The 13,235-nt window shown below is 35.6% G+C and overlaps 1 protein-coding gene across 2 annotated transcripts in view; it reads left to right on the top strand.

Annotated features, from left to right (window-relative positions):
* Positions 1–13,235, top strand: part of LOC127625621 (calcium-dependent secretion activator 1-like) — a 142,355-nt gene that overhangs the window by 22,012 nt on the left and 107,108 nt on the right. For both annotated transcript variants that reach the window (XM_052100907.1, XM_052100906.1), the window contains exons 3-4: positions 2,718–2,831; positions 10,753–11,085. In XM_052100907.1, the coding sequence (XP_051956867.1) occupies positions 2,718–2,831; positions 10,753–11,085 (447 nt within the window). The remainder of the gene's footprint in view (positions 1–2,717; positions 2,832–10,752; positions 11,086–13,235) is intronic.

Raw genomic sequence — 13,235 nt, 5'->3', positions numbered from 1 at the left:
GATTCAGACCTCTTTACAATAATGTGTAAGCAATTCACTGTAAAGGACCATCTCAAATGTGTGGTTCAATTGTGAATCAAACAACTTTAGTTCTGTATGGTTATATAGAAGGTGAACCTGCAATTCTAGCCACAGAGGGAACAATTCAGCATGTCAACCAGTCCACCAGGAAAGATGGCTCATTAGACCATGTCACAGGACAGATCATTGTCTATGAGACCTGATTCTCAATTAGAGTTATGACTAAAAGCAGCTCATAACTCTCTATGAGAGCCTCAGAACCTCTTCTCTGGTGCGATTTGTCATGGTGACTGGGTTGGGTTTACGATGTCCGAGGCCCAGAGCAACCTACCAACCCGGAGCCCCATTTCAAAACTTTTGCTTAAAAAATTCCATACAATTTATTTAAAATCCTAATTTTTAAGCCATTGTAGCCAAGTATATTCAAAATGTTTAATGAAATAAAAATCTGGTTCCAGATAATGAATGCATGTTTTCCAGTTTTTTCGACAATACGGTGATAAAAAAATAATATTATCCTAGATTTATTTTCCCAGAACATCATGTCACCCATCAAGCAGTTTTTGCTGAGCTTTCCCCAACGACCGGGCCCCACGAAATTGCGTGGTTTGCGTGGTGGGTAAATCGCTAATGGACGTATAGAGAACATTATGATGAGAGTGTTTTGAAGATGCACTTTAATTGCTCTATATCAATGACCCATCCATTGTAATCACTACTGCAATTACCACGGGAGTAATGGAGCTAATGCAGCTGCCTCTCATAGTTATGAGGTCACACTGCTTAATAACCTGAAAGGGGGTAATGGGCATCCGTTTGTATTCCGTGACCACGGCAACATACTCTAAAAGGAGAAACACCTGGGATTTTTAAAAACACGCACACACACACACACACACACACACACACACACACACACACACACACACACACACACTGATCCCAATGCTGAAAGGAGTAACCATATGGTTTGGGACTCTGGGGGTGGACACACTAACATATCAAAGGCCTGCTTCTGTTTATCAGTCAGGTGTAATAAACAAAAGAAAATGAACTAAATTCAATACCTCGTTCAGTTAAATCAATGGTGAAATGAAAGGAAATTGTGTTTACATTGATCCTCTGCTTAACAGTTCACAGTGTGTGTGCTTGTATGCCAAAGAAACAGACAGAAAGACAAGAAACTGAAACATAAGCAAACTTTGAATAGCATGTCTGTATAAATGTAATAACAAATGTATCAACTTACCCATAAGTAGAACAATGGAACAAATGCCGTTTGATTGATACATATTATTTTTAAATGTTGTATCATGTTTGAGCTTTAATGCAACCACTCTGCTATCATTTCCATTGTTCTCTTTTTTTTGTTCTGTACCACTTATCTCAAGGTAACATGACTGACATTGTAGCTAACCTTCTATGTACCATGGAGGACCACAAGTCACCTATGTCTATTGTCAATATGTAACGTTGATCTGTTTTGCATTTATTTAATCAATGAGGTTGTTTAAAAAAAAACAAGAACCACGCTCATCTTTTATGTGCAAAATAACAAAACCATTGCTTAATCAAATCTGTTTTCTTAGTTAGCATAAGTTTTATCCCTCTAATTAGTTGTTACTCTAATTACTCTATAAAGCTCAGATTTTAAACTGAACGACTTAAAAATCCTTATGGCACGTAGGAAAACATTTTTATGAAGGAGAAGGATGCAGGATAAGCTCTATAATTTTCAATTCCTGATTCAGCCTCTTAATAATTTTTGTGTTGTTTATGTTAGTGAAGAGGAGAACACCTCAGTGTCATGGATAGAACATGAACACATGGTTAACAGGTTCTGTTAACAGAGCTCTGCAAACATTAGGAAAATTAGACGAGGCTTAACTGTTAAAAAGCCAAGCTTTCCAACACAAAGAGGATCTTTTTTATAGCCAAATGTCGCAATATATTGAGCAAAACACATTAGCAGATGCAGCACTTTGTGGGCAATCATGTTGGAATTCTGTAATCTAGATGCTTGCTTCACATTTCTTCCAATTCAAAGTCTCTATAGTGTTATAAAATGTGCATTGTCTCTTATTTTCAGTTGTCTAACGGTTTTATGTGTGTTCCTGGTTTACATTTGATCCGTTTCTGTAATTTGAAATGGGTAAGCGTTCTAATACTTACTAGCAAAAAGTCTGTTGAGTGGGGGTTGGCCTTTTTTGCAGATCGAAGGTCACATTCATCTCTACAAACTCTAATAATAACAAAGTCAAACTGATCTGTCAGAGTAAAAACAAGAAATGGATGACGCAAACAGAACATTGTTGCTGATTAATTCTGGTTCCAGGCTAGAACTAACAGATGCTATTAACATCTGGATGCTTTTTACTTTCATTTTTCATTCAAGTCACATAGAATGAAAATGTCTGTGAAACAAATAAATGATTTCCAACTTTCTGATGCCTACTCACTTATTTAAAGTCATATTTAAAGCATTTGAGCATTAAGCTTCTCTTCTCTTCTCTTCTCTTCTCTTCTCTTCTCTTCTCCTCTCCTCTCCTCTCCTCTCCTCTCCTCTCCTCTCTCTCTCTTCTCTTCTCTTCTCTTCTCTTCTCTTCTCTTCTCTTCTCCTCTCTTCTCCTCTCCTCTCCTCTCCTCTCCTCTCCTCTCTTCTCTTCTCTTCTCTTCTCTTCTCTTCTCTTCTCTAGATCAGTAAGCAGCAGCTTCAAACAGTGAAAGAACGTTTCCAGGCCTTCCTGAATGGAGATACTCAGATTGTAGCAGATGAAGCATTCATCAACGCTGTCCAAAGCTACTATGAGGTATGATGCAACAAGTCTGGGCTTACACTCCCAATGAATGTTAAGTGTCCTCAGAAGTAAGGTGCATAAGCCTTTCGGCACCACCACTGTTCCAGAACACATTTTCCTGCACAAATGCTTAAAGGTCCACAAACTACTGTATGTTTTGTTTCTGTTCCACTCTAGCTCTTGTCTTCCAAATAAGACAGTGATCTTGGACTTTATACACCATATAGTATGTAGAGGTCTGCAACCTGACCCACTTTTTCTTCTTTACAATGGCCGGCGTTCCTGTCGTTACATTATTGGGTTTAATTTGCATTGTAATTTATTGAATTACAATTGGACTTTTACGAGAATGGAAGTTCACACAGTTGTGAATGCTGACACAGACTGCCACTCAAGTCATCAATGCTGCAGCATCAAACTCTTTAAAGTGAAACACCTTCTTTGCTCCGCACAGTGGAAAAAAGTATAGTGTCATCACAAGGCTATCGTATGGCGAAGAGAGTGGCTGTGTCCGAAGTCGTTCACTCATTCACTCATTCACTAATTCCTATATAGTGAATGGCTATAACCTATATAGCAATAGCTATGAGTGCACTATTTCTCAGCAGTGAGTGAATGAAATGAGTGAGTGAATTCGGACGCTGGCGGATACACCGAGTGTCAGAGCTCTGGGGCTGTCTCAGAAACAACATCACATATGCACTTTTAAAATACTTGGGCCTTACTTGTTATTCTTATTAATTAATATATTAATAAAATAAATGTTCATTCTGTTTGTAATTTTTTATATATACTGTGTGTTAATATAAAGAGTAAACAAATTTTTTCAAATAAAGAGTACATTTTAAGATATTTCTGTATGTTTTGCCTCTCTATATGTTATTATGTTATTTTAATCAAGTAATGATTTGTCAAAAAGGAATTTAATACATTCAGCATGAAATGAAGAATTGCAGGAGTGAAGGAAGCAGAAAACACCCAGCTTGTACATCTTCCCTGCAGTGAATTGTGGGCAATTAACCGTTGTTGACTGTACATCAAATGTACAGAACTAGACGATACTGCCGTTCAAAACTAATGATCTAAATTCTTTCGACACTGAAAACTATAACTACACTGAAATAAGAATCCACACAGGACTTTAAAAGCTATGCAATGGCTAAAGTAGGCATTAATAAAGCATGATCTTGCTTTGAGTTATATTTCAGCTTTATATATAATGTCCTTGTGGGACATTTTCACGTTTTCACCAATAATTACTAGAAATGTTTCCAAACCTCTCTTCTTATTATCAAATTCCTCTAGGTCTGATAAGAGCCCTTAAAGGGATTGTTCACCCAAAAATGACCCAAATTAAAAAATTATAATTTTGGGGTGAACTATCCCTTTAAAGTGATAGCTCAGCCATAATTTAATATTTTGTCAAAATGTCCCTACCCTCATGTTGTTCCAAACCTGAGAGACCCTTTGTAATATGTGGAACACAAAATATGTTAGACTGAATGTTAGGGACTGACAGTCTCAGTCACCATTCACTTTCAAAATATGGAGAAAAAAAAAACATTCACTGAAAGTAAATAGTGACTCAGGCAAACATTCTGTCTAATATCTCCTTATTGTGTTGCAAGGAAGAAAGTAATACAGGTTTGGAACAACATGGTGGTGAATGATGACATTATTGCCAATAATACTAATTCTGTAATACATGATAAATGTGTATTATGTAATGGAATATAAGGGAGTTAACATCTATTATGCAATTTGTGAAAGTAACTAGTTACTCACTACTTGAGCACTCTTTAAATTGGATACTTTTTTACTCTTACTCAAGTAATTATTTATTTTAGTACTTTTACTTGAGTAATTATTTTTTTTTAAGTAATTGTACTTTTACTTGAGTACAGTTATTGGCTATTCTACCCACCTCTGACAGCTAGTCACAAAGATTTTATGCACAATTGTAACCTTCAGATTTACAATAAAAGCATGGATACATCTATAAATGAATGAAGGAATGATTGAATGTTACATTTAAATAGTGCTTTTCTGACACTACACTCAAAGTGCTTTACACAGTGAACAGGAGACTCTCCTCAACCACTACCAGTCGATAAAGGAATAGTTCATTTCTGTCATTATTTACTCGCCTGCATGTCATTTCAGACCAGTATGTCTTTCTTTTTTAAACTATAATGAACATCCCGGACTGTCTTTTCAACACAGTGGCAAATAATAGTGACTGATAAAGCTTATAAAATGAGTCCATGCAACTCATGCATTGTATTCCAAGTCTTCTGAAGACAAACAATATGTTTTGGTGAGAAACAACCCAAAATGTAAATAATTTATTTGTGAACATATTGACGTCTTTTGCACGTTTATTTATAGTTGCTTGTGTTTATGCAAGGACTAGCACTGAAAAATGCAAGTGGACTAGCGACCCACTGTGAACAAGCATTTCTCATAGCACTCATGACTGTGCAATGGACAGCAAGACCAGGATGTTTTAAAATGTCTCCTTTTGTGTTCAGCATAAGATTTTTTGGGTGAACTATGACTTTAAGAGTGTTGACTGGGGAACAAAACCTGATTAATATTACGCTTATTTTTAGACTAATCTTAATCAACTTTTTTTTTTTATATATATATAAAAAAGGACAGTAACCAACTTTCATATAATGAAGTAAAGTGCTGACAGAAAATTATTTTCCCCGCAGGTGGTATGACAACAGTAAAATCTAGCTGAAGCGAGAATTCAAGTTTGAATAGGTTATTACAGGAATATGAGGTTGAGGTTTTGTTCATGTAGTTGGTGCACCAAATATATATTTTTTCCCACTCAACAAACACATATACAACATGTGTTTAAACAATGAGAATACAGAACAGATGCGTGCAATAACACATTCTGTGTGAACGGCCCCTAACTCGTCCATTCACACGTGTCTGTGAGTGAAAGCGTGGGTGCAAAACACGTTCGGTAAGCTTGTTTATTCCTTCATTAATTACAAACCCTAACCCGACCCAAACCCGAAGTCCTACTTGAAAAACTTCACCAAACCCAGCCCGAAACCCATTGGGTTCTCGGGTCCCATTGGACCCGGTTCAGGTTGCAGACCTCTACATTCTATATGGTGTAAAAAGTCTTATTTGGAAGATAAGAGCTAGAGTGGAACAGAAACAAAACATACAGTAGTTTGTGGACCTTTAAGCATTTATGCAGGAAAATGTGTTCTGGAACAGTGGTGGTGCTGAAAGGCTTATGCACCTTATATCTGAGGACATCTAATCATACCCTCTGTCACTTTCATTAAAAAAATGCAGTTTAAAAGGGATTGTTTAGAAGTTATTAAGCTGTCTGCCTTAAGTTGATTTGATGAGAAGAGTAATCCATGTCTGTGTTTATGCTAAACATGTACAGTAGGCAAACGGGCAAAACAATCTTTAAAAAAAACTATAACAATGAAATAATTTTACACATATATTCACATATATCAATAAAACATAACTTCAGTGCTTGATGAAGAGAATATACCTTTTGCCTAATACTAATAGAAAGATACTAAGACTTTGCCTCTGTGAGAAATAAGTAATCGCAAAGTGACACATAACGGCCTTTAATGATTGTTAAGGTGAGATATTATCTTTTATGATCTAGAATAGGTGAATCAGGAATAAATTACTGGAAAGGCTTAGGTACTGGATGAAGAGGAGGCAGGGTGGTAATTTAATGAGGTAAAATTAATGAGCAAAATGCTTTTGTATTCAGTCACAGCCGAAGCCAGCATTTTCAATTCAATTAAATCATGATACTCTTATTGAATTTGTGCTAGATATTCCCTCTCTGTCAAATCATCTCCCCTGATTATCCAGGCACGTAAAGGGAATTGTGTCCAATGGAGAAAGAGACAGAGAGAGGGACGCATAGAGAGAGAAACACGAGAAACAATATTGAGAGGTCAATGGTGAGAGTATACAGAAAAAAGAGAGTAAGAATAAGATATTAAATTAAGATTAAACCTTAAACCCTTCATTTACAAGATGTTGGCAAGCTGCACTGCCAGTTGAATTCCCACCAAGTTTGTCTGAGTTATGATTCAGGCCTTGACAAAGATTGTCTTTATGATACGGAAAATATTTCCTGATGAAAAAAAAACTACATGTCAAGTGCCTCAATAACGATTTAACAAGGTTGTGTTGACCTTAAGCCAATACTTTTGAAACCAGAAAAATTGCTTTCTGGAGAACAGAGAGAAATAGCCTTGACTAGAGGAACTACACTGTTAAAAAATCCAGTTGTTTTTACAAAAAAAAATTTAAAAAAACTGGCAGCTGTGGTTGCCAGAATACTTATGTAAAAAATACAGTAAAAATGAAAACAACTTGTTTAAGACTGTTGTTTTTATGGTACGTTTTACAGTGCAGTACCATAATTTATATTATTAAATTATAAACTTAAGATATTAACCTTCTGAAACTGTACAAAATCTGCTTTTCAATTTATAATGTATTGTTAATCACTGTAGTAATTACAGAAGAACATGATGATATGAAGTTCATCAATAGTGGCGCTTCCTGGAGTAATGACCAATAAACATATAGAGATATTGCTCAATGTCACTCACACAATCACTTAACACCATTAGGGTAACATACAGTATGTGAAATTAAAATGATACAATAAACATTAACTAAAATACATAAAATCTAACACAGAACACCCCAATGTACGTAACTGATATTAAAAATAAAAAGAAACATAACTATTCCCATAAAATATAATGAAATGTAATGGGTCATGCATGGAATTCTGGGAAAGTTTTTTTACCAACATTTTACCATAAAAAAGTACATATCCTCTCTTGTTGAACATAATATAAATTTTAACCATTAATTATACGGGAAATACATTTTACAATAAAAATTACAGACATTTTTTACAGTGTAGCATTGGTGTCTAATACTCTGAGCACAACCTCCGTATTCGAATCACATCTATATACACAGATTCTATATACACTTGAAAGTTTGCTTGGTTTAATTAAGACATTATCCTTCTCCTCAACACTTTTGGAAACCCATGAATAATCTGATGCTGTTGTACAATGGAAGTGTTTTAAATTAATCTGATGTCAACAAAACCTAAAAATAATACAAATACATTGGGTTACAAAAGTTTGAGATCACCAAAAAGCCTCTATTTTGCATTTTACAAACTTAATATCAAATTCAAAGGGATAGTGCAGCCAAACATTTTTTTTTTTTTCTCATCATTTATTTACCCTCGTGCTAATAATAATTATTCATAAGATTTTGTAAGCCTAAATGTGAAAACTCTTGTGCCTGTGTTGGTACTGGAACTGTTGCTATGGTTACGGATGTTGGCCGTGTAGTGCTTAGCCAGGTGTTGCGGACTGAACATGAACTTTCAATTCACGTGAAACCGGGGCTACTACACACAAACTCCAAAATATAACAGAGGAATTCAATCTAACAGACTCAGATCCACCAAAAAAAGCGACTTAAATCGGCTGTTAGGGAGCATTTAAATGACTGACTGAAGACGACGGATGTAAATTATGCAGACAGAAGTCATAGAAATAAACATCCTGTAAATGGGACAGGATGCTCCACACTGCGTTCAACAATAAATGTAAATTTAAACCTGCTGTGAGTAATGTTCTCATTAATATGCATAGTCCACAGGTTTATTTGTAAGGTGTTGTGGACAGTAATTTTATAGAGTCTGTTGCCAATTCTTTATGTTGGAGTGTCTGACCTACAACGGATTGCTTTAATAAACTGTTGCTAAAGAAAAAAACCTTTGGATGCCTTGAGGCTGCATGTTGCACATCCACAATAATTTTACATTTACTCACTTTTGAAGCACTCTGATTACATTGAAGCACATCACTGAGCTTGGGATGCGCAGAAACATTGTCGTGCCCTAGATTGGAGCGTCTCTTAAATACCTCTTATTTCTTTTTTTTTGTGTATTTACCAGTATTCTTATTATAGAGCTGCCCTTAGCGTCCACATATCCCCCAAGACAAATGTCCACTAAGATGTTCAGTTGTGATATGGTATGCATTTTTTGCATCATTGCTGTTGTTTAAAGCTGCACTATGTAACATTGTGCTCTCTAGCGACATCTGTGGTTGAAACTGAAAATTGCGGAAGCATACATTACGTCAGTCGTGTTCTGGCACTGCTCTTCTGGTGGATGAATCTCCCAGTTTGAGCTTACCTGGACATCACCTGTGTGTGATCATGACTGGAGCCGTAGTCATAACATGCTATTTTCATGTTGATATTATGTTATACGATAAAAGATTTGAAACTGAAATATTACTTGCTGTGATTAAGATAAACAACACTCTTATTTACATATTTGAATGAATATTACACTTAAATCACATTTCTGACACTACACTCAAAGCACTTTTAAAAAGAGAACAGGGGCTCTACTCAGCAACCACCAGTAGATGTTAATATGATTATTCAAGTGTTTTATCTCCTATTAATGTTTGAATTGTTGTACTACAATTTTCAATTTAAGAGTTTAAACTTGTGATATGGCTCTCACAGCCCGGCCACACCCTCCTCCTCATCACACTCCTCCCCCGCCCAATTCAGGCACAATCTGGACTGACCAACATAGCCAGCGATTTCACGTTAAATCGAATCCAACATCTTAAAATATGAATTATTTTTAATTAGTATCATTTCAGTATCATTTTAATCAGTAGTTAATTGGGGTAAGGTAAGGTCATTATTTTGAAAATTGATTGTTGACGTACTCAATCAATAATGGCAATTTGTTTATTTTTAACCAAAAAAATCTTACATAGTGCAGCTTTAATAAAAAATTACAACATTTTGTTAAACGGTTTTACGATTACAAACCATTTAACAAATGTTTTTAATTTTTCCCGCGATTTTCCCGTGATTTCTTTCTCAGATGGTTATCTCACTGTTAAAAACTACACCATGGCATTCTTAAAGCGGACTTGGGTGCTGCTGTTAACAGGTTTAAGTGATCACAGACAAGTGCACCCAAGTTCGGAAAACAACGTTTACATCATCCAAACGAATCAAACTTTGTCGTCATTCGAACCTGGGTTAGGGTTAGGTTAAGTTTAGATGCTACCAAAAGCGCTAGTGTGAAAGCACCCTTATAGTAAAAAGGACTTAAATATTGATCTGTTTCTCTTCAATTTTCACTTTTTGTAAAGCTTTTGAAGATATGACTTACGGATTACTTTTATGCTGGCTATTTTGACCTTCAGATTTCTGACCACCATTCACTTGCTTTTAAAGTACCTTCAGAGCTAAATGTTCTCCTAAAAATCTTAATTTGTGTTCAGCAGATTAAATAAATTCATACACCTGGGATGGCATGATAGTGAGTAAATGATGAGAGAAGTTGAATTTTTGGGTGAACAATCCCTTTAATTACAAATTCTAATATCAGTTTAACAATTAAAAGTTAAAAGTTGAATTGAAAAATGTATATCAATTTCAGAATTTCTTAAAATATTTGGTATGTCCCCTTTTGCTTTAATGCCAGTACATACTCAAGATGGTTTTAGCGAAACCTAATGATCCATGTTAGCCCAGCGTGATTTGAGAATGCTCCAAAGAGCATTTTGTGTGCTTCAATTGAAGCAGGGTAATCTGACCTTTTGTACAATGGAGTTAACATGGTCAATGTCTCACATATGCTTACATTTGATTAGTGACCTAGAAATAGTGCAAACTTTTAATGCTTTCTTACCTGCGGATTTTAAATCCCTGATTTTTAGTGTGGTCTCAAACTTTTCAACACTAGTGCTTATAAATAAATGTATACGTTATTTCATATTCTGTATTAAAATGGTGCACGGGGAAAGATTTGACACCTTATTGTAACAAGATTTATGGTTGATCACAGGTGTTCCTCAAAAGTGACCGTGTGTGCCGCATGGTCCAAAGTGGTGGTTGCTCAGCCAATGACTCCCGTGAGGTCTTCAAGAAACACATAGAGAAGCGTGTTCGCAGCCTGCCTGAGATCGATGGCTTGAGTAAGGAAACGGTCCTCAGCTCGTGGATGGCCAAGTTCGACACAATCCACAGGGGCGAGGAAGACCCACGCAAGCACCAGCAGCGCATGACAGCCAGTGCTGCTTCAGAGCTTATTCTCAGCAAGGACCAGCTTTACGAGATGTTCCAACAGATTCTTGGCATTAAGAAGTTCGAACACCAGCTGCTGTACAATGCTTGTCAGGTAAGCAGTGGACATTTATGCAAGTCACTTCACTCTCATGGAAGCACAAACTACGTGTTTTAATAAGGTGTGACACAACAAGTTTTCTCAGATTAACATAGAAGAGATCGTAACTTGTCTCATCATGCTTGGTTCGGATACGGTGTTATGAGGATTTGCTACAGGATAAGGAATATATATATCTGATAATCTGAGTCTGGTTTTGGCTTTGTAATTGGATTTTTGCCATTTTAAAATGGATTTCTTGTTTTGGATGAAGAAGACTAAACCCAAAGTACCCAGCAAGAGTCCTGAAAGAAAGAGTAATTGCGTGTTCTTTTCAAATCACTTGAAACTGGTGTAGAAAGCATCTGTCAACACCTGTCGAACCTCTTATAGCAGGCTGAAGGAGAGTGACAGGGCCTTTGCTGAGGAGGTGAGCATTTAGCAAATCATCCTTCAGTTAGAAGAGCTTTCATTAGACCAGCTGCAGAACTGTGTACATGTTTCATACACAAATCAGAGGGCCACCCACATTGATACAGCTTCCTTGAAAATCCTGCCAAATCCAGAAATGTAGCCCTGTCCACACAGTAAATCACTTCGATACACAGAATGATGGCAAGAACGTCAAAATGACATGCTGCAGTCAGATTCAGCATAAGCTCCATGTAATGTGCGAGTTTTGTGGCAAAGCTATATTTACAGATTACCGCAATCATGAACAACTTGGAAATATTAGCCAATTGTGATCCTAGCCTGGGAAAGTCATGGAAATATCTATAGTTAATGTACAAATTTCTAAAAATATATTGCATTTTGTGAGTGCAATATCTTTATTCAGTAATGATGAACAATGGAAAAGTCATATAAATTCATTCATTAAAAGGTGTGGAAACCCTATATTTACAACGACAATAGAAAAAGTGGTGAAACAGTGACTCAGAGCAAGAAATGATGCTGAATAGAATAGTTGAGCACTGAAGTGGCTGCAGATGGAAGAACAGGCAATGAGTGGGTTCCAGAACAATAGAGAAAGACAGAAAAAGAGAAAGAAATCAAGGACAAAAAAGAGGGGCGCTGAACAATCATGTTTCTAGAGGGTAATCATAGTCTTATCTGTGTATTTAGCTCATAAGAACTACAAAATCTATAGATATTATAGTTTTATATGCTATATCAGTGTGGTAAAGTTAGTTTTATATTTGACATTTTTTTGACATTTGCGACAATACTCATAAAATCACATTTTTAATAGGTTTTCTTTGCCTAGCACAAAGCTGAATTAAAAAAAAAGAGATTTATTTTTCATATCAATTTTACAAGCCCTATAAATCAATTAAACAATCTAACCATTTGATATTATGACATCACAACAAATATCAAATGTTCTTAAAAATATCAGTTTCATGACATATGGCTGTTTGTGGAAATTACATTCTATATGTTTTCAAATATATATAGTGGTGTAAATGTTTGTAATATTCTAATTCCATTAAACTCAATGACTGTTTGAACTAGAGGCATGAAGCCAACTGTAAAACACTCCAAATATTATTCTTTGTCTAGCACAAACCTGTTTTTGGGCGTAAATGTTCAGTTCTATTTATACAGATTCAATATTCCATGTAAATCTATTAAACTCAGCGACTGTAGAATTATAATATCTGCATAAAATGACTGAATTGAAAGTTCAATTAACTTGGTTTTCAAGTAGAGTGAACTTAACTATTTCAGTTGAGTTAAGTACATGCAAGTAGACTTAACTCAGATTTGAATTTAAATATTGTTGTTTCTACTGTTGTACATTTTAATTGAAATTATTCAATTTTAGATCAAACTAAAGCACAGCTGAAATAAAGCTGATAACTGATTCTAGGTCAGTTATTAAATAATTCTTTACAAAAATGCATATATCAACTTCAGCTGCACATGCACAAAGAGAACTAAGATAGTGTGACCAGGGTCCAACTTCACCAAAGAGACATAGATCACTCTAATGGTGACATTATACCAAGCAACTATTTGCAACAAAGCATAAACAATACAACAAAAGTGCTAAAACATCTATGAATTCTTAATAAAAATTATTTAAATTCCCCAGTCTGTTCCCTCTGAACAAGGAAACATAATTCAAGCACCAAGGGATTGTGGGTATTCCCCGTAGCCTC

This window comes from Xyrauchen texanus, chromosome 32, assembly GCF_025860055.1.
Source record: "Xyrauchen texanus isolate HMW12.3.18 chromosome 32, RBS_HiC_50CHRs, whole genome shotgun sequence".
Taxonomy (NCBI): Eukaryota; Metazoa; Chordata; class Actinopteri; order Cypriniformes; family Catostomidae; genus Xyrauchen; species Xyrauchen texanus.
Note: the sequence above shows the minus strand (reverse complement) of the source record. Positions and strands in the feature narration are given on the sequence as shown.